This window comes from Molothrus ater, chromosome 12 (genome assembly GCF_012460135.2).
Source record: "Molothrus ater isolate BHLD 08-10-18 breed brown headed cowbird chromosome 12, BPBGC_Mater_1.1, whole genome shotgun sequence".
In the NCBI taxonomy this organism is placed as follows: Eukaryota; Metazoa; Chordata; class Aves; order Passeriformes; family Icteridae; genus Molothrus; species Molothrus ater.
This window is the reverse complement of record NC_050489.2, coordinates 13217956-13236600: the sequence shown is the minus strand read 5'-3', so window position 1 is coordinate 13236600 and position 18645 is coordinate 13217956. Positions and strand designations below refer to the sequence as shown.

General features: G+C 62.8%; 4 protein-coding genes across 7 annotated transcripts; 2 read left to right on the top strand and 2 right to left on the bottom strand.

Annotated features, from left to right (window-relative positions):
- Positions 1–169: 169 nt before the first annotated feature.
- On the bottom strand, positions 170–2315 carry LOC118691260 (chymotrypsinogen 2-like). Of its 2 annotated transcripts, none has more exons than XM_036390389.1 (7): positions 2249–2315; positions 2019–2122; positions 1821–1900; positions 1635–1713; positions 949–1129; positions 435–568; positions 170–360 (listed from the first exon to the last, which is right to left on the bottom strand). In XM_036390389.1, the coding sequence occupies exons 1-7, from the start codon at positions 2313–2315 to the stop codon at positions 199–201; spliced, it is 807 nt and encodes a 268-aa protein (XP_036246282.1). In that variant the 3' UTR covers positions 170–198. The 2 variants fall into 2 exon arrangements, with proteins under 2 accessions (XP_036246282.1, XP_036246283.1); XM_036390390.1 differs by having other exon boundaries at positions 2267–2315.
- An 800-nt stretch (positions 2316–3115) lies between these two features.
- Positions 3116–5263, top strand: LOC118691265 (chymotrypsinogen 2-like). 2 transcript variants are annotated; one of them, XM_036390398.1, is made up of 7 exons: positions 3116–3164; positions 3309–3412; positions 3531–3610; positions 3718–3796; positions 4302–4482; positions 4863–4996; positions 5073–5263. In XM_036390398.1, the coding sequence occupies exons 1-7, from the start codon at positions 3116–3118 to the stop codon at positions 5232–5234; spliced, it is 789 nt and encodes a 262-aa protein (XP_036246291.1). In that variant the 3' UTR covers positions 5235–5263. The 2 variants fall into 2 exon arrangements, with proteins under 2 accessions (XP_036246291.1, XP_036246290.1); XM_036390397.1 differs by having other exon boundaries at positions 3116–3182.
- A 714-nt stretch (positions 5264–5977) lies between these two features.
- On the top strand, positions 5978–6950 carry LOC118691386 (probable D-lactate dehydrogenase, mitochondrial). The gene is made up of 4 exons (XM_036390552.2): positions 5978–6053; positions 6167–6279; positions 6535–6676; positions 6759–6950. The coding sequence occupies exons 1-4, from the start codon at positions 5991–5993 to the stop codon at positions 6948–6950; spliced, it is 510 nt and encodes a 169-aa protein (XP_036246445.2). The 5' UTR covers positions 5978–5990.
- Positions 6951–7402: 452 nt separating this feature from the next.
- On the bottom strand, positions 7403–14160 carry BCAR1 (BCAR1 scaffold protein, Cas family member). 2 transcript variants are annotated; one of them, XM_036390379.2, is made up of 7 exons: positions 14076–14160; positions 12556–13245; positions 11191–11352; positions 10871–10975; positions 9289–10437; positions 8991–9080; positions 7403–8675 (listed from the first exon to the last, which is right to left on the bottom strand). In XM_036390379.2, exons 1-7 carry the CDS (start codon positions 14085–14087, stop codon positions 8160–8162), a joined length of 2724 nt encoding a protein of 907 aa, XP_036246272.1. In that variant the 5' UTR covers positions 14088–14160; the 3' UTR covers positions 7403–8159. The 2 variants fall into 2 exon arrangements, with proteins under 2 accessions (XP_036246272.1, XP_036246271.1); XM_036390378.2 differs by lacking the exon at positions 14076–14160 and having other exon boundaries at positions 12556–13351.
- Positions 14161–18645: the final 4485 nt, after the last annotated feature.

Here is an 18645-nt window from a genome sequence, read left to right as displayed (position 1 = left end):
GCCAGGTGTCCCCATGCCACTCAGCACTCCTGGACAGGTGTCCTCCTGCCCAGAGAATTGACCCCAGCCCACCGCATGCCCCCACCCTCAGCCGGGGGTCTCCCGGCCACCCGCCTGCCCCGTGCCCCGCTCCCGGGCCTCCCGGCGTGGTGACAAGGACACAGTGTGCTCAGGGGGTGGCAGCGTTTATTGCAGGCCTCAGTTGGCCTCCAGGATGGAGTCGATCCAGTCGCGGAGCTTGGTGACGCGGGCGTACACGCCGGGAGTCTTGGTGTCGCAGGTGCTGCTGCCCCAGGAGACGATGCCCACCAGGTTCCAGGCGCCGTCCTTCTGGCACACCAGCGGGCCCCCGGAGTCGCCCTGCACGGGGCAGCGGGTGAGCGCCGGCCCGGGGCCCGGGGCCAGAGGGGGCAGCGGGGGCCGGGGGCACCTACCATGCAGGAAGAGGCTCCGTCGGCACCGGCGCAGACCATCACGTCGCGGATGCGGAAGCCCCAGAACTCCTTGCACTGGGCGTTGGTGAGCAAGGGCAGAGCCACCTGCTGCAGCACCGCCGGCGTGTGCGCGGCTGCGGGGAGAGGGCAGCGTCAGCGCCGGCACCGGCACCGGGAGCGCAGCGGGAATGGGGAAGGGGCTGGGACGGGGAGGGCGGCACCCTGAGGATGGTGGAGATGGGGACAGGATTGGGTCAGGCTTGGGGAATGGTGATGGGATGACGAATGGGACTGGGACAAAAATGGGCATACGGGGATCTGGGAATGGCATGGGGATTCGGATTCAGATTGGCATGGGGACCGGATGGGAGATTGCCATGAACATTAGGATTCCGATGAGGACAGGGACTGACCATATGGATGAGGAAGGGGACAGGCAAGACAGCAGACAAGGACGGGGATTTGGATGAGGCAGGGGACAGGAATGGGGATGGGGACAAGAAAGTGCAGTCACCGTTGGAGTCAGTGAGCCCCCAGCCAGTGGTGACGCAGGTCATTCCCCCCGGGAATTCGTCAGTGGCCTTGGGCAGGCAGACGGGGGACACGCGATCCGACAGCTGCGCCGGAGTGGCCAGTTTGATCAGGGTGATGTCGTCGTGGATGGTCAGCATGTTGAACTTGGGGTTCTTGAAGACCTGAAGCACGCAGCACTGCTCTCAGCACCTGCACCCCCTGCCAGGGTGCCGGGCACTGGGCACTCCACAGGGATCAGTAGGGACCTTGGAGACCAATGGGGGCTCCGGGGGTGCTCCTGTGGGTCCCGTGATGGCAGGGTGTCTGAGCTGCCGGGCCCAGTCCCTGGGACACTGGGGAGCAGGGACACCCCAGGTCACGTCCCCTGCCGGGATGAAATGGACCCTGAGGCCTGAGCTCCTATCCCTTGGGAGTTCCTGGGAACATGGGGACATCCAGGGCACCTGACCTGAAGGATGAGTGGGAGCAGGGACACCCCAGGGGACTGCAGTGCAGGGATGTGGGACACCATGGACACCCCGGGGAACCCTGACCCTCCGGAGAAGGGGACCCGGGGACTCCTCAGGAGCACAAAGCCCGGGACAAGGGGGACCCGGACATAAGCCCCCAGGCCGCCTGTGGTGGCCGTGGGATCCCGCAGGCACACGGACCCTGCCCCGCAGGTACCTTCTCGATTTTCAGTTCCTGCTGATCAGGGCCGGGGGCGTCCTGGTCGTAGGCGCCCACCACCACGGTGTCGGTTTTCCTGGGCACAGGCAGGCACTGAGCACGGCACACCGGCACAGCGGGTTCCCAGGGCACCCTGTGCCCGTGCCCAGCCCCGGCCCGGCCGGCAGCACAGCCGGTGCCTACCTGACGCCGCAGTGGGCAGCGGTGACCACCCAGTTCTCGCTGATCAGGGACCCGCCGCAGAAGTGGAAGCCGTTGTTGCGCTGCCGGGGAGAGCTGCCCTCAGCACCCGGCACCAGCGCCGCCACCAACGCCGGCGTGCTCCGTGCCCGGCCCCCACACGGCACCCACCCCTGCCCCCGGCCCGCCCCGGCCTCTCACCTGCAGGGACACCTGCCATGGCCAGGACCCTGCCACCGCCGCCTCTCCGTTGACGATGCGGTTGTAGCCACGGATGACGGGTGTGATGGCGGGCACGCCGCAGTCTGCGGGGCACAGGCGGCCGTGGGACGGCGGCTCCGGCCACCCCGGCCCCGTGTCCCCTCCCCACCCCTCCCGCCCGCCCCTCCCAGCCCCGAGCCCACCCCGCCAAGCCCCACGACCCCACGCACTCTCAGGGAGGGCGGCACGGGCAAAGCCCGCCAGGGCCAGGCAGCTCAACACCCACAGCAGAGCCATTGCCACTTGTGAGGACTGACCTGCCCGGCACCCGCTGGCTCTTATATGCACCCCTGGGCACCTCCCTGCTGCCGCTGGCCTTGCCACCGTGGCCTTGGGAGATGGCGTGGCAGCTGGAACTTCTCCCAGGAAATGGCCTGGGAACGTGGCACCTGGAGCCAATATCCTTGGCTATGGCTGTGGGACAGCGCTGGCCTGGACTAAATGCTGGCTCCTAAATGCCCTTGGAATCATTCCATTTCGCCCATGTCCTTCATAATTGGGGTCCCAGAGCTGGACACAGCACTGCATGCATGGTCTCAGCATAGTGGAGTAGAGGAGCAGAATCCCCTCCCTTGATGTGCTGCTCAGGATGCTGCAGTTGTAGCCAAAGATACAGTGGGTTTTTCTAGGCTGCCCGCACAATTTGTCATGGAGTTGTGGAGTTCGGAAGGACCATGGAGTTCACCAAGGGCTGGGTCTGTACAGCCCTTCCAGCCTGCCACCCAGACAGGGGTTCATCCAGACCTCCAGGTGCCTGGGACACCAAAGAGTTTGGTGAGAAGGTTCCAGTACTGGCAATATGCCGGTGGCACCATACCACTGCCACCCAGACAGGGGTTCATCCAGAGGTCCAGGTGCCTGGGACAGGAAAGAGTTGTGTGAGAAGTTTCCAGTACTGGCAATGTGCCAGTAGCACCACACCAGCTGCCACGCCATCTCCCAAGGCCACGGTGGCAAGGCCAGCGGCAGCAGGGAGGTGCCCAGGGGTGCATATAAGAGCCAGCGGGTGCCGGGCAGGTCAGTCCTCGCAAGTGGCAATGGCTCTGCTGTGGGTGTTGAGCTGCCTGGCCCTGGCGGGCTTTGCCCGTGCCGCCCTCCCTGAGAGTGCGTGGGGTCGTGGGGCTTGGCGGGGTGGGCTCGGGGCTGGGAGGGGCGGGCGGGAGGGGTGGGGAGGGGACACGGGGCCGGGGTGGCCGGAGCCGCCGTCCCACGGCCGCCTGTGCCCCGCAGACTGCGGCGTGCCCGCCATCACACCCGTCATCCGTGGCTACAACCGCATCGTCAACGGAGAGGCGGCGGTGGCAGGGTCCTGGCCATGGCAGGTGTCCCTGCAGGTGAGAGGCCGGGGCGGGCCGGGGGCAGGGGTGGGTGCCGTGTGGGGGCCGGGCACGGAGCACGCCGGCGTTGGTGGCGGCGCTGGTGCCGGGTGCTGAGGGCAGCTCTCCCCGGCAGCGCAACAACGGCTTCCACTTCTGCGGCGGGTCCCTGATCAGCGAGAACTGGGTGGTCACCGCTGCCCACTGCGGCGTCAGGTAGGCACCGGCTGTGCTGCCGGCCGGGCCGGGGCTGGGCACGGGCACAGGGTGCCCTGGGAACCCGCTGTGCCGGTGTGCCGTGCTCAGTGCCTGCCTGTGCCCAGGAAAACCGACACCGTGGTGGTGGGCGCCTACGACCAGGACGCCCCCGGCCCTGATCAGCAGGAACTGAAAATCGAGAAGGTACCTGCGGGGCGGGGTCCGTGTGCCTGCGGGATCCCATGGCCACCACAGGCGGCCTGGGGGCTTATGTCCGGGTCCCCCTTGTCCCGGGCTTTGTGCTCCTGAGGAGTCCCCGGGTCCCCTTCTCCGGAGGGTCAGGGTTCCCCGGGGTGTCCATGGTGTCCCACATCCCTGCACTGCAGTCCCCTGGGGTGTCCCTGCTCCCACTCATCCTTCAGGTCAGGTGCCCTGGATGTCCCCATGTTCCCAGGAACTCCCAAGGGATAGGAGCTCAGGCCTCAGGGTCCATTTCATCCCGGCAGGGGACGTGACCTGGGGTGTCCCTGCTCCCCAGTGTCCCAGGGACTGGGCCCGGCAGCTCAGACACCCTGCCATCACGGGACCCACAGGAGCACCCCCGGAGCCCCCATTGGTCCCCAAGGTCCCTACTGATCCCTGTGGAGTGCCCAGTGCCCGGCACCCTGGCAGGGGGTGCAGGTGCTGAGAGCAGTGCTGCGTGCTTCAGGTCTTCAAGAACCCCAAGTTCAACATGCTGACCATCCATGACGACATCACCCTGATCAAACTGGCCACTCCGGCGCAGCTGTCGGATCGCGTGTCCCCCGTCTGCCTGCCCAAGGCCACTGACGAATTCCCGGGGGGAATGACCTGCGTCACCACTGGCTGGGGGCTCACTGACTCCAACGGTGACTGCACTTTCTTGTCCCCATCCCCATTCCTGTCCCCTGCCTCATCCAAATCCCCGTCCTTGTCTGCTGTCTTGCCTGTCCCCTTCCTCATCCATATGGTCAGTCCCTGTCCTCATCGGAATCCTAATGTTCATGGCAATCTCCCATCCGGTCCCCATGCCAATCTGAATCCGAATCCCCATGCCATTCCCAGATCCCCGTATGCCCATTTTTGTCCCAGTCCCATTCGTCATCCCATCACCATTCCCCAAGCCTGACCCAATCCTGTCCCCATCTCCACCATCCTCAGGGTGCCGCCCTCCCCGTCCCAGCCCTTTCCCCATTCCCGCTGCGCTCCCGGTGCCGGTGCCGGCGCTGACGCTGCCCTCTCCCCGCAGCCGCGCACACTCCGGCGGTGCTGCAGCAGGTGGCTCTGCCCTTGCTCACCAACGCCCAGTGCAAGGAGTTCTGGGGCTTCCGCATCCGCGACGTGATGGTCTGCGCCGGTGCCGACGGAGCCTCTTCCTGCATGGTAGGTGCCCCCGGCCCCCGCTGCCCCCTCTGGCCCCGCTGGCCCCGGGCCGGCGCTCACCCGCTGCCCCGTGCAGGGCGACTCCGGGGGCCCGCTGGTGTGCCAGAAGGACGGCGCCTGGAACCTGGTGGGCATCGTCTCCTGGGGCAGCAGCACCTGCGACACCAAGACTCCCGGCGTGTACGCCCGCGTCACCAAGCTCCGCGACTGGATCGACTCCATCCTGGAGGCCAACTGAGGCCTGCAATAAACGCTGCCACCCCCTGAGCACACTGTGTCCTTGTCACCACGCCGGGAGGCCCGGGAGCGGGGCACGGGGCAGGCGGGTGGCCGGGAGACCCCCGGCTGAGGGTGGGGGCATGCGGTGGGCTGGGGTCAATTCTCTGGGCAGGAGGACACCTGTCCAGGAGTGCTGAGTGGCATGGGGACACCTGGCTGGGAACGGGGACAGATGGACAGGGGCATGGGGACACCTGGCTGGAAATGAGGACAGATGGACAGGGGGACTTGGGCACACCTGCCTGGGGATGGGGACAGATGGACAGGGGCACATGGTGACTCCTGTGCCCAAATGGAGAAACCTGGCTGCGCACGGGAACAGAGGGACAGGGGGCATGGGGACCCCTGACTGGGAATGGGGACAGATGGGCAATGGGACATGGTGACTCCTCTCTGGGAAGGGAGGTGTGTGGAGACATGTGGTCTCCTATGGGGTCATGGACCCCTGTCCTGCTGCAGGGATACTTGAGCAGGCATGGGGACACCTGTGATGGTGGGACCATGGTGAACGCAGTGACTCGGCCCAGGCAGGGGACAGCACAGGAACACGAGCACAGGCACTGGTGGGACCCAGGTCCCTCTGGCAGGGACACACGGGCGTGTGGCTGGAGCCACCTTAAGGTGTCAGCGTGGGGGAGGGCCAGACAGGCTGCGGGGGAGGGCAATGTCCCGGTCCTGTGCAGTTCCCATGTTCCCGTCCTTGTCCCGTTGCAACATGGCCCTGCGGAGGGTGCTGGCGCTGGCGGCAGCCCTGGGGCGCCGCAGCTGCTGCTCCAAGGTGGGGCCGGGGCTCCAAAGGCCACTCAGCTCCTGACGTGGCCACTCGGCCTCGTGCCCGCGGTCAGACCCTCCCCAGGGCATCCCTGACGGGTGCTCGTTGTTCCCCCCCAGCCCTCGCTGCCCCCTGACTTCGTGGAGGCCCTGAGGGCCGTGGTCGGGGCCCCCAATGTCTCCACGGCCACAGCGGTGCGGGAGCAGCACGGCCACGATGAGTCCATGCACCCGTGAGTGCCCCTGGGACTGGGAGCCCTGGGCAGGGGAAGGACCAGGGGAAGGGTCATAGGGAAGGGAAGAGGTGGGGAAGGCAAGAGCCTTTGGAAGGGGAAGGGTCATCCGGGAAGGGCCGGGTCTGGGAATGGGAAATGTTTGGGTAGACAAGGGGCCGTGGGGAAGGGAAGGGGCATGTGACAAGTGCCAGGCTGGGCAAGGGCCATGGGGAGGGTCAAGTCAGTTGGTCAATGGTGCTGCCTGTGCCCCAGCTGTGCCCCCCCGGACGTGGTGGTGTGGCCCCAGGCGGTGGGGCAGGTGCAGGAGCTGGCAGCCCTCTGTCACCGCTGCCGTGTGCCCATGGTGCCCTTCGGCACGGGCACCGGCCTGGAAGGAGGCGTCAATGCCGTGCAGGTATGGGCTGCCCCGGCACCTCTGACCCCCAGGGGCTCTGGGTGCCCGGCCATGCCCACAGCCCCGGGTGCCCCTGTGCCAGGGCGGCGTCTGCTTTGACCTGAGCCGCATGGACGCCATCGCAGAGCTGAGCCTCGAGGACTTCTCGGTGACGGTGGAGCCCGGTGTCACCCGCAAGGCCCTCAATAAGCACCTGCGTGGCACCGGGCTCTGGTTCCCTGTCGGTACCGTGGGCATCAGGGGGATCATGGGGCTGGGGGTGACAGCAATGTAGGGGCTGGTGATGAGGACATACTTGAGGAGCTACTGATTGTGGGTGTCCATTGGTGTGCTGATTCCAGGGCAGTAGCAGAGAGGGTGCCATGGTTCCTGAGGTTCTGTAAGGGATGGATAGCCAGGACCAGGAATGCTTGGGGTCACGGGCTACCATCGTCTCTGCCACACCAAACCCATAGGGCCCATGGTGACCATGGCCTCTGGCAAGGTGCTGTGAGGGACACTCATCTGATACTGGTTCTAGCGACATGTGACCCCAATGCCCTGCAATACCACCCTTCATTTCCCCCCAACCCTCTTAGGCCCATCCCTTGCATCCCAGTAACCCTCTGTGCACCAGGAGTCTCCAAAGGCTAGGAGTTTTTTTAGGAGGACAGGATCTCCCCAGTCCTTCCACAGGGCCTCTCCCTCACCCCAGCAGGTACAGGCAGATACCCAGGAGATAAGGGGTGTTTCTAGGCAAATCTTTATACTGCTGAGGGACTTGGGGCCAAGTTTTGGAGGGGGCTGCCACGTGGTAGCTCCGGGAACCAGCGGAAGCTTCCCCTGTGTTCAAAAGGCACCAATTTCGGTTCGCGTTTCGGTTACAGCTGGTACTGTAGCACAACCCGAGACGTGAGAACGCACAAGTTAGCCCCTTCCTGCCCCAGCAGCTCTCCACCACCCCTAACCCCCCTGGGGACCCCTATCCCCAGCCTCCAGCACACAAGGGGACAGTACAACCCATCTCTGTCACACTGTCCCACCATCACAGGGGATGGCTTCCACACCATTAGAATCTCTTGGCCACCGTGGAGTTCTCCAGAGTCCACCCGAGAGCAGAGCAGCCACAGCATCACAAAGGGCATCTCAAATTGCCAGGCACATCCTTGGCTCACCAGGGACCTGGCCCCATGCCCTTCAGCCCAGAACTGGCTGCCGGGTTTGTATGGAGAGAGGACAGTGGGGAAGGAGTTGGACACAGATCCATCTCCCAGCTTTGCTTCATTACGGGCCCAGCTCAAACCATTCCTGGCCCCTGGCCAGAGGGAGGAGGAAGGGGTATGATGGCTGCAGCCCCTCACCTCTATTCCCACAGAGCCCCAGCCCCCCGGTGTGCGTGGGAGTCTCTATGTACATGTCTGCTTACACCGGGTGGAGAGGACTTGCATGGAGGGGAATGCGTGTCTGGGGAAGGTTGGGGGCCAGAGAGAGGGGACAGTGGCCCTCACATGGCTGCCAGCTGGCCCAGCACCATCCTGAACTGCTGCGTGCTGTTGGCGAGGTCCTTGACACGCTCCACCATGTCCTTGGAGGCGGAAGGAGATGGGTAGTGGAGCGCAGCTGCCTTGGTGGTCATCACGATCTCCTTGAGCATCTCACAGAGGAGGTTGCTGTAGTGCATCACCTTGTGCTGGACGTCCTGGGCCTTGGCCTGGCGGGACAGCGTGTCCCCAATAAAGACAAGCTTGTGTGCACTGAGGATGACAAACTTGCTGTGGGCCACAAAGATCTTGGGAGGTTGGTTGGTGCTGACAGCAGTGAAGAAGGCATCGACAGCATTGGTGAGCGTGGTGAGGTTGGCCTCGCACTGCTCCAGGTAGAAGAGGAGGAGCTGGCGGTCAGCAGGACACAGTGTCCCCCCGCCCCGCGCGGGGCTGTAGTGCTGGGGGGGGCTCCAGTTGGACAGGTCATTGTCGATGGGGCGCGTCACCTCCTGCTCCAGCCGCTCAAACTGCTTCAGCTGTGGGAGAGACAGGCATGGGGCAGGGTGGCCACTGAGCCAGCACCTGCTCCCCTCCATGGAGCCACCAGCCCCAGGGAACACAGTGAGAGACAGCACCAGCCCCAGGACAGCCATGCTAGGCTCCTCTCCAGGATCAAAGTGCCTACTCCCCTCTTTACTAGCACAGCACTGGTATGGAAGGCAAGGTAGAATGCACCATGAGAATATCCAGGGAAGAAGGCTGTGGTCAGACCAGCAGCAGAGGTTACAACAGAAGCAAGACATGGGGCCCTGTGCATAGCAGCACCCACCTGCCTGTCCCAGTGCCCTTACCTGCTGGTGCTCCAGCTGGTCCTTGCTCTGCCGGATGATGTTGCCTTTCTCCAGCAGCTCCTTCTGGGTCTTCTCAAACTCCTCCTTGCCCTGCAGGGGCATGACATGGAAGGGGTCAGCGACATCAGCCTTGCCAGAGAGCCCCCCCTGCCCTGGGACATCCCTGGTCCACAAAGCCCTCAAGCTGGAGGGTAAGAGCAAAACATAGGTAGAAGCAGAGCTGCCTAATTCCCCCTGTGGCAGAGAGCTACCATCATAAACACTCCCTGTGGGAAGCAGCCCCCATACCCGTGCCCACCTGGAGATGGACATAGTCATAATCCTCCATCCAGCCGCTCTCGCTGTTCTCGTAGGGCCCATCAGGTGACTCCTGGGCCAGCAACTTGGGAGGGGAGGGCAGGGGCCGTGACTGGATGCTGCTGGCCTTGTCGGAGGGGTGAGGGGGCCCATGGCCACCACTGTCCCCCGCCGGCTTTGTCCGTTTGAAGAGAAGGGAGGCATTGCCATGCAGGAAGGAAGCCAACTGCTTAGTGTCATCAGGAACACCACGTGAGTGCATGATGAAGTGCTCCAAGTCATCTGTGCCTGGCTTGCTGCTGGCCAGAGCACTGGGGGCCCAGTGGCAAGCGTCCAGCGCTTGGCCGTGCCGTGCCAGGGCCTGGTAGACCTCCTCCATCTTCTGCAGCTGCTTGCTGAGCTTGGTGTAGAGAGAGCGGTCAGAGGCCTGGGCAGCATTGCCCACTGCCCCCCGGGCAAACTCCAGCAGGTCCCGGAGGGCCGTCCGGACGCCCTCGGCTGCCCCACGGATGTTGGCAGCATTGGCCTCCATGTGCTCGGGGCTGCGCCAGTTGGTGCTGATAAAGGACATGAGGTAGGAGACAGCGCTGCTGACGCCACTCTGGAGCTTGGCCAGTGTCTCCATGGCGGCATCCAAGTCCAGGGAGAACTCCTTGCCGGCTCCCTTAGCCGGCTCCTTCACAGGCACCACGTCCAGCGAGGATGTGGAGATGTTGCTGCGGGTGCTGCCTGTGCTGGAAGCCGAGAGGCGCTTGGCATCAGCACCCTTGGCCTCGCGGTCTACTTGTGGTGGGACATCGTAGATGTACTCGCCCTCCGTGTCCACTGAGCCCTTGCCCGGGGCGTGCAGGTCCCGGGGCACATCGTACACCTCCTGGGAGGGGAAGCTGGATCCCCCCAGCTTCTTGAGGCTGGGGGGCACATCGTAGATCTCATGGGAGAGTGGCAGCTCAGGAGCACCTTTCCCAGCTGCCGGGGGCACATCGTAGACATCCTCTGGCAAGTAGGGCTCCTGCTGGGCCAGGATCAGGGGGTGGCGGGAGGGGTCGAAGGCTTTCTGCTTGGCAAAGGCAGGTGGCACATCGTAGGTCTCCTCCCGCGCTGGGCCATCGGGCACGTCCTTGCTCACTGAGGGGGGGACATCGTACACCTGCAAGGGCAGAGCAGTGGCACTGTCAGCACTGCTGGGAGAGCTGGCCTGGGGCAGGTGTGGAGGCACAGGCTGGCTGCCCCAAGCTGCAGGGCATGCAAGGGCATCCACCTTCCCCTCCCAGGAGCATCCAAGACATCACTGGGTGGGCACTGGGATGAAGCCATCCACCTCAGGGATGCCCCTGCCCTTTGGCACAGGAATCAAAAAATCCTAGAGTAGCCCAGGTTGGCAGGGACTTTGACATCTTGTCCAACCTCATCCCCTGGATGTGAACATCCAGCAACCCATTCCTTGGCATTCTGAAAGCCTCCAGTGCCAGGGACATCATCACATCTCTGGGGAGACTGATTTAGTAAATTATTTTTCTCCCTGTAAAGATCTGTTTGTCATTCTTACACAAAGAAGCTGGGAGCTTCCCAGCAGCACTTACAGTTTGGTGCAAGTTCTTCTCTACACTGGGGGGCACGTCGTAGATCTCTTGCCCTGGGTCCTGCCCATTGGGACCCTTCACTGCCATGGGAGGAGTGTCATAGACCTGGAGAGGGGGAACACAGGAGGATGTGTCAGAGAGATGGTGTGGCCATCCACCTGCTCTCAGGGACCAGCTGAGAATGGTGGAGGTGCTCAGGAGTGGCACTGAGGTCCATAAAGCATAGTTTTGGGTGCAATTTAGCCTGGTATGGATCTCAGGCTGTGACCCGTTCTTAAGGGCAGATCCAGAGATGCCCCTGACACCCCAAGCAGCCTCACCTCCTGGCTGAACTGACTCGGGACCCCTCCTCGGACAGGTGGCACATCGTAGATCTCCTGGGAGCCCGTGGAGATTAGGTGGCGAGGGAAATCATACTCAACCTGCTCACCCTTGGGGGAGTCATAGACATACACCTGGCCCACACGGGTGGGCACCAGCACCTGGAAAGAGGGAAAAGACATGATGTGGGCACTACCGAGCATCTCCCACCCTGCATCGTTCCCCCAAAACCCAGCAACGGGGCCAGAGAGAGGATGGTTTGGATTCCGTACTGGATTGCCTGGAATCAGGGTCTGCCCGGTGCCACGGGAGGGCGCTCCCCGGCCGGGTGTGCGGCGGTGCCGGGGACGGGATGATATCACCGGTTATTTATAGCGGCGATAGTCTCAGCGAGAGACAAAGCCCGGCCGGCACAGCCGTGGCATGCAGAAAGCAACGGCCGATCCAGGCATGGGCCGGGATCTGCCAACACCTGGAGACCCCTCCCTACCCACAGCTCTGCACGTGAATGGGTCATTTCATGGTGACACCAGAGCGGAAAATAACCAAACCCGGAGGGTAATGGCACCCTGCCCAACCAGTGCCAAGGAGGGCTGAGGTGTTGGGCTGGTTCTTCCTTTTCGGATGTTCCTTGTGCCCTGGCTGTGATTTGGCAGCTCCCTCCCCTCCCTGGCTGCTTCCCAGGGGTGAGTTGGAGTAGCCTTCCTGGAAAACACGATACTGAAAGCACCTCACTCCTCTTCCCCGGGATGACGTTCCAGGGTAGGGGCAGAGCCAGAAGGAGGCTGGTGTCCAGGATGGAGCCGTTAGGCTCCATGCTGGGGACAGCCTGGTGCCTCACCCTGCCCCTTGTACCTACAAGTACTGGCAGGCTGCCTGGCACAGTCGCGAAACGCTGGCACTGCCTGTCTGTTCCTGTGCGCGCTCCCAGAGGAACAAAACCTCACAGCATTGTGCTGGGTACCACAGCTACTTCCACAGCTCCAGAACCCAGCATCCCAAAATAGCTCTTGGGATACCAACACTCTGTGCCCATACCAAACACACTGCCATGCCCTGGGTGACACCAGCAGAGCCCACATAAGAGACCATAAGGACCAGAGTGCTGAATGCTGTGCCAGCCCCAAGAGGGGCAGCTCACACCACCCAGGGCACCTCAGCCACTGCAGGGACTCTCCCAGTGCGCCCACTCCTGCCAGCAGTGTGGGCAAGGATGCCCACACAACCCCAGCAATGGGCACATGGGCTGCCTGCTCCAAGTGTACCAAGGTGAGAAGCCCAAGCTGTGCCACCCACTTGTACCCATGGACCACAGAGCACCCCACAAACACAACACACTCCCAAGTCCAGTTTCCCCATCCTACCTTTCCTTGGGGCTTGTGCCCTTCCCAGCTCCTCATGTCCAATGACGGTGGCACCTGGTAGATTTCTTGAGCCTGACCAGCTGAAGGAGGAACCTGGTAGACATCCTGGGGGGGACTAGCAGAGCCCCCTGGGTACGCCTCTGCTGCTTGGCCCAGGGAGGGGGGAACCTGGTAGATTTCCTGGCCGGGGTTGGGGAAGGTGTGGGGAGGTGCCTGCTTTGGGTAGGTGGAAGGCTGCTTAGCTGGGGCAGAAGGAAACTGTCCAGTGGGTGCTGAGCCCGGGTACAGACCCTGCTGTCCCTTGTTGGGGACTGGCATCAGATAGACATTGTCCCCTTGGGGTGCATAAGCAGGGTGCATGGAGGTGTACTGCGAGGCGGGCGACAGCGGGGTGTAGCCCCCTTGGTGGTGGAAGGGCAGAGCCGGCTGGGGTGCAGATGGCTGCGGCGGTGCCTGCCCCTGTGCCGGGGCAGGCGCTTGCTGCTGCGGCTGCTTCTTGTCGTACATCCCCACGAGAATCTTGAGGCGGTTCCCGGGAACGATGCCCTGCCGGCCATGGAGCGAACAGAGCCACCAGCCATCCAGCCCCTGCGTGTTGCGCTCCAGCACCGTCATGATGTCGCCCTTGCGGAAGGAGAGCTCGTCCGGGGACTCGGCCACGTTGTCGTACAGCGCCTTGGCCAGCACGTTCTGGAAGAGAGCCCCGCGCCGGGGCGGTGAGCCGGGCCCCGCCGGCCGGTGGGGCGTCATCCCGGCGGGCGGCAGCTCAGCACCGGGACGGAGCCCCGCGGGCCGGGGGCTTCTCCGCGCAGTTCCCGCCAGCTGGATCTCCCCGTTCCAGCCACCGCGGGATTCCTCGCTGGAGCAAAACCCACCCTTCCCAGAGGTGGTGCCGGGAAGGGGCCGGGCCCTTCCGCCTCCCCGGTTTCGGGGGGCCTCCTCTGCCTCTCCCGCCCCTTCCCTCCGCCGACTGGGAGGAAGTGCCGGGGCGGTGAGTCAGCCGTGGCCGTGGCCATCGCACGGCACCCGTCGTCAGGCCCGGGCCCCTTCCACCCCGCGGGGTCCCCCAGCCGGGCCCCGGCGGCACCTGCCAGCGCTGCTCGGGGCCGCGGCGGCGGGACGGGTCGCGGCCCGCCCGGGATGGCAGGGCCGGACTCCCGGCTGTCCCGCGGCCCTGCCCGCCGCCGGTGCCGCCCCGCCCGGTGGGGCGGAGGCCTGGGGAGGCCCCTGGCCCTGCTGGGCCCCCCACAAGTCCCGCAGCTCCCTGCCCCGCCAGGAGGGAGGGGAGCAGGCAAGGCCTGGCCGTCTCGGAGCGGGGGAGCTCGGCCAAGGTCACGCCAGGGGGATCGGCCGCACAGGAGAGGCCCTGCCCGGGCCGAGCGGTGAGAGGGCTGAGGCCTTCCTCCTCCTCCTCCTCTTCATCATCCTTCTCCTCCAACAGGGCCCCCCAGCAGCCGTTCCCCCGCGCCCTACCTGTCCCCGCGCACGCCCCCTTGTCCTCCCCCCGTGTCCCCGCTCACCAGGTAGTTCATCTTCCCGCGGGGCCGCTCCGGCCGCAGCGGGCCGGGTGCGGGGCCGAGGGCCGGGCCGGGCCGGGGGCGGCGGGGCCGGGGCGCGCGGGCGGCGGCGGCGCCGTAGGGATCGTTATAGCGCCGCGCGCGCCCGGCCCGGCCGCTCCGCCCGCCCCCATTGGCTGCGCCCGCCCGGGGGGCGGGGCCTGGGACGAGGGGCGGGGAAATAGGCGGGGTCTCGGGCGCGGGGCGGGGCGGGCACGGGGGCGCAGGGTGAGGTACGCGTGTGTAAAAGGAGCGGAACGGGTGTGATACCGGTCCAGGGGCTGTGATACCGGCCAAGGGGTGTGACCAACTGCGACAAAGGGTAAGGGGAGTGGAACAGGCGTGCAACAGATGTGTGCACTGAAGAGTGTGCAACAGGTGTTGTAGTGAGCCTGCACTTGGTGTGTAACAAAAGCTATATGCAATGTGTAAATGAAGGAAAAAGGCTCTGCAATGGGTGTGTAATGATAAAGGGTCATTAAAGGTTAATGGGTGTCTAGCAGGTGTGCAATAAAGGGTAACAGTAAGGTAACTGGGGATAACCCTTTATTGCGCACCCCAGAACTGGGGAGTTCTGGGGTGTGCAATAAAGGGTTAACAGTAAGGTAACTGGGGAGTTCTGGGCTGTGTAATGGGGATGGTGTGTATAGCAGGGGCATACAAGGGGCAGGTAATGGGTAGCTGTAGGTGCAATGGCTCACATGGCACACCCTGGCACACAAGGGCACACCACAGCTGCCTGTCTGGCCTGTTTGAGCAGCCTGGCTACATGGCCCATGGGCAGCCCAACAGCTGGTAAGCCTGGGTTTGGCATCACTGTATGCTGTACCACAGTCCCTGCCATCATCTGCAGAGAGCCGGGAGCAGGCTGGGAGGGCGGCTGCAGCTGGGAGCTGTGGGAGGCACACATGGGGCTGCGTGGGGGCACAGGGCCTATGGACATGCACAAGCTGCACGGACACCTGTGCTGCTCCCCAGGCGTGTGAGAGCCAGAGCACATAGAGAGCCAAAGGAAGGGACACAAGGGGTGCCTGCAGCCAGTGAGGTCATGGGCAAGTGGGCAATGAGTGGGCCTGTGTGAGAGCTGCAGGCCAGTGAGCAAGTGGTGCGTGTGGAGACAGGCCAGGAATGTGCCCCTGACTGTGCCCGTGCCTCCTGGCCGCCATCCCCCTCACGGCATTTCCTGTCACCCCCTGGGGTTACTCTCAGGCCACACCGGGGTGCAGCGGCAGAGCTGAGGCCAGATTGCAAACACGTGCCCTTCCCCAGAAAGCAGTGCTTGTGCCACCACCACTGTCCCCAGCTTGGAGGCAAGTGTCCCTGTGTATCAGTGCAGAAAGGGAAACTGAGGCACAGCTGTGGGTGGGAGACATCCGGTGGTGGCAGGGGCTGCGGTCAGCCCGCAAACCGCAGCTGCCCCGGCAGGCGCAGCCTCAGCACTGTGGTTTCCTCTTGTTGGTTACAGTGGTGACAGCGCAGGCACTGAGCACGGGGGGCATCCTTGGGATGGGCTCAGGGATCCCCAGCCTCTCCTCCACCACTCTGCCCAGTGAAGCCAGGGTGTGTTTCCTTTGGAGACCCTGAGTCTGGTGTGGGCCCACCAGGCCAGCAGTGAGGGTCTCCTGCGATCCCTGAGGTGTCCCTGGGGTGAAGCTGCCACCATATGACTACAGGCAGGTGCTGAGGGGCCATAAGCTTCCTGCTTTTGGACTTAAAAGCAGTGGGAATATCACTTTTCCCTCTCCCTGTGTTGATGCTCAGATCAAAGTGTTCACTGTCAAACTCAATCCCATTTTTGGTCCATCAGAGCCAAAAATCACTGCTTGCATCTGCTGAGCACCCCAAGCTGGCAACTGCTCCTGCACATCCCTGCTTCCACAGCCAAGCACCCATGGAGCAACAGGCACCTGCACATCTTCCTTAGGCTTCTCCTACCTTTGAGAAAATGAAATGCCAAAAAGAAGAGGAAAAGTGGAGCATTACAGGGGCCCTGCAGCACTGGGGACACTCAGAGCTGGATTGGCTGCCAGAGCATCCCTGTGCTGCTGCTGGTGGCAGTCCCACGCTGTGATTCCCTGCCAGGTCCACTGGACACAGGGCTGGGTGCTTTGGGATGGATGCTCCTTGGGATGCAGGTTGCCCCAGTAACGGTTGCTATGGAAAACACTTCAGTGGCATATTTTCCAGCCATATTCATGTGTCCATCATTGTCTTCCAGAGAGTCCCTGGTGTACAGTGAGCCAGGCATGGCTGGCTCTGCACAGGCAGGGGACTGGCTGGGCTGGGCCCACCTATTCCTGGCTTTCTGCAGCTTTTCCTGCTGGATATGGTGTGAGAGGGTGTAGGAGGACTCCAAAGTGGGATCTGGGGGAGCATGGCAGATGTACAATGGACAGGGGGAGCAGGCTGTTCTGAGCCATGCCATATTAATTGGCTAGAAGCCAATTAATGTCCCATTGGCCCAGCCATGCCCCAGCCATTGGATGAGATTCATTTTGGTGAATCAAACACAGGGCACAGCTCTGGGACAGTGGGACACACCAGGAAATGGGCTGGCACTGGGATGTTTGCTGGGACCAGCAGCTTCAGCTGGGGCTTCCTGCTCCTGCCCACAGCCCTGCCAGGTCTGTGCTGGGAAAGCTGCTCCCCACCTCCTGGAGCAGCAATAGGATTACACAGGACTGAGTCTCCTAGCAATGAATGAAAAAATAAATCCTATAAGGCAGGACAGGATTTATTAGACTTCAATATTCTGAAAGTAATGAGGACATTTCTCTTGGCTTGTAATATCACGGGACCCAACAGGATCACAACCAGGATTTATCCCTGTGCTTCTCTGTGGCACTGGGTTGGTTCTTAGCTGTGGAGAGAAGATGCTGGGGGAGGCTGCTTGCCTTTCCAAAGAACAGGATTGCAGGGCACCCCCTCATCTCCAGCAAAGCCAAGGCAGGCTGCAGGGCTCAGGCTGCCCCAACAGTAGCAGCTCTGTTTGCCTCCCCATTCATCCCTAGTGAGGGCTGGCGCTGATCCTCGCCCCCAGCTGGGGCTCACTGCTGGGAGGGGAAGGGCTGACAGCAGGGAGGGCTGGCTGTGCCATCGCCATCAGCTGAGTTTCTAATGTCAGTGCCAGCACAAGAATGCCCCGGGGTGGAGACCCTCAAATGGGGTGGGAGACCCACAGGCCACTCCATTACTTCCCATTACTTTTGAACACACTGCAAACAGAATCCCACTGTGCTGCTGGGTGGGACATAGCTTTGAATGAGACGTGGGAAGAGGCTGAAAACAAATTGGAAAAGAAGATATGATGCTGGCAGCATCACCTCCCAGGTACCAGCTCTGCCCCTCAGGGAACTGCTGCCCTGGCTGCAGGGAGATGCTCCTAAGGTCAGCTCCATGCTCTGGTCCCTCCTTCTCCCAGCTGCCATGCTTTGCCCGATGGCAGCTCTGTCCATGAATCCCATTGTGGTCCTTGGGACAGCCTGGGGCTATGGGATGCACCCCCAGCCAGCCAGCATTCAACCTCCTCCCATGTCAACATTTACTCCCGTGTCCCTTTCACTGAAGCAGCTTTAAATGCACAGTGTTACCTCCCTGTCATGATTCCCGTGGCCCCGTAACAGCCCCCACAAACCCCAGCAGATCAGCAAAGCTGAGCCTGTGGGTGTGGGTTGGACACAGCTGGTTTTACCATGGCCCCAGCACATGGATGCCGTGGCAGAAGCCCCGACCATCAGGACACACAGACACAATTGGAGCCTTGTTTGGGGCTCAGCTGCACAAGGGGCCCCTTCAGGCAGCCAGGGAAGGGGGAGCTCCTCGGGGTGAGGTGATGCTCCGGCCATGAGGAACTCCTTATAGGACCAAAATTACCCAAGCAAATGCCCAGGGTGGTCCCAACCCATGGAGAACACGTGAGCTTCCCAGAGAAGACAGCTCAAGGTGGGAATGTCTCAAAAGATGGACCCACATCTGAGAACATTGCTCCTCACAGAAAGTGCAGGGCTGTTGGGGACATCAAGGGCTGGTGGTGACGCAGAGGGCTGGCGGGTCCTGGGGCTACTGTCCTTCATGTCAAGGCAACTGGGCAATGGAAATAGCAAGCAGAGAGGGGTTTTGGTTGTTTTCTTTTTTCCTTCCAAAGCAGCCAAGCTGTGTTTTCTGGAGGCCTGTAAATCACTCCTCGTCTTCAGGAAAGAGAGGCGAGGAATACGTGATCCAACCCAGCAAAAACGTGGGACGCTGGGGAGCGTGGAGGAAGCCAGGAATCAGCCCAGGCTGGAGGCTGCCTCCCGGCCATCCCACCAAGCCTGCCCCAGCTTGCTGGGCCAGGAGCTGGCACTGCAGCCCAGCATCCTCATGCTGAGCTGGGCACACCATGCTGCCACGAGCTGGGGGGCCCAGCAGAGAGGGGAGTTGAGGCTCTTGGCCACTGCCATTACATTGCTGTTTTCCAGCAAGTCAGGTTGCTTCCAAGATTTCAAGGTTTTCCACATTTGCTCAGCTGAAAAGAAGAAAAAACTCTGGAGGGTTT

Bases quoted from the DNA above. Each gene is read 5' to 3' on its own strand.
- BCAR1 (XM_036390378.2), bottom strand. From the start codon at position 13,305: ATGACGCCCCACCGGCCGGCGGGGCCCGGCTCACCGCCCCGGCGCGGG. The intron at 11,353-12,555 runs GTAGGATGGGGA...CCCTCTTTCCAG, and splicing joins GGCACAAGCCCCAAGGAAAG to GTGCTGGTGCCCACCCGTGT. The intron at 9,081-9,288 runs GTGGGCACGGGT...ATGCCCCTGCAG, and splicing joins ATGACTATGTCCATCTCCAG to GGCAAGGAGGAGTTTGAGAA.
- LOC118691265 (XM_036390397.1), top strand. From the start codon at position 3,116: ATGGCTCTGCTGTGGGTGTTGAGCTGCCTGGCCCTGGCGGGCTTTGCC. The intron at 3,413-3,530 runs GTGAGAGGCCGG...TCTCCCCGGCAG, and splicing joins CATGGCAGGTGTCCCTGCAG to CGCAACAACGGCTTCCACTT. The intron at 4,997-5,072 runs GTAGGTGCCCCC...TGCCCCGTGCAG, and splicing joins ACGGAGCCTCTTCCTGCATG to GGCGACTCCGGGGGCCCGCT.
- LOC118691386 (XM_036390552.2), top strand. From the start codon at position 5,991: ATGGCCCTGCGGAGGGTGCTGGCGCTGGCGGCAGCCCTGGGGCGCCGC. The intron at 6,280-6,534 runs GTGAGTGCCCCT...CCTGTGCCCCAG, and splicing joins CACGATGAGTCCATGCACCC to CTGTGCCCCCCCGGACGTGG. The intron at 6,677-6,758 runs GTATGGGCTGCC...CCCCTGTGCCAG, and splicing joins GAGGCGTCAATGCCGTGCAG to GGCGGCGTCTGCTTTGACCT.
- LOC118691260 (XM_036390389.1), bottom strand. From the start codon at position 2,315: ATGGCTCTGCTGTGGGTGTTGAGCTGCCTGGCCCTGGCGGGCTTTGCC. The intron at 2,123-2,248 runs GTGCGTGGGGTC...TGTGCCCCGCAG, and splicing joins CCGTGCCGCCCTCCCTGAGA to ACTGCGGCGTGCCCGCCATC. The intron at 1,901-2,018 runs GTGAGAGGCCGG...TCTCCCCGGCAG, and splicing joins CATGGCAGGTGTCCCTGCAG to CGCAACAACGGCTTCCACTT.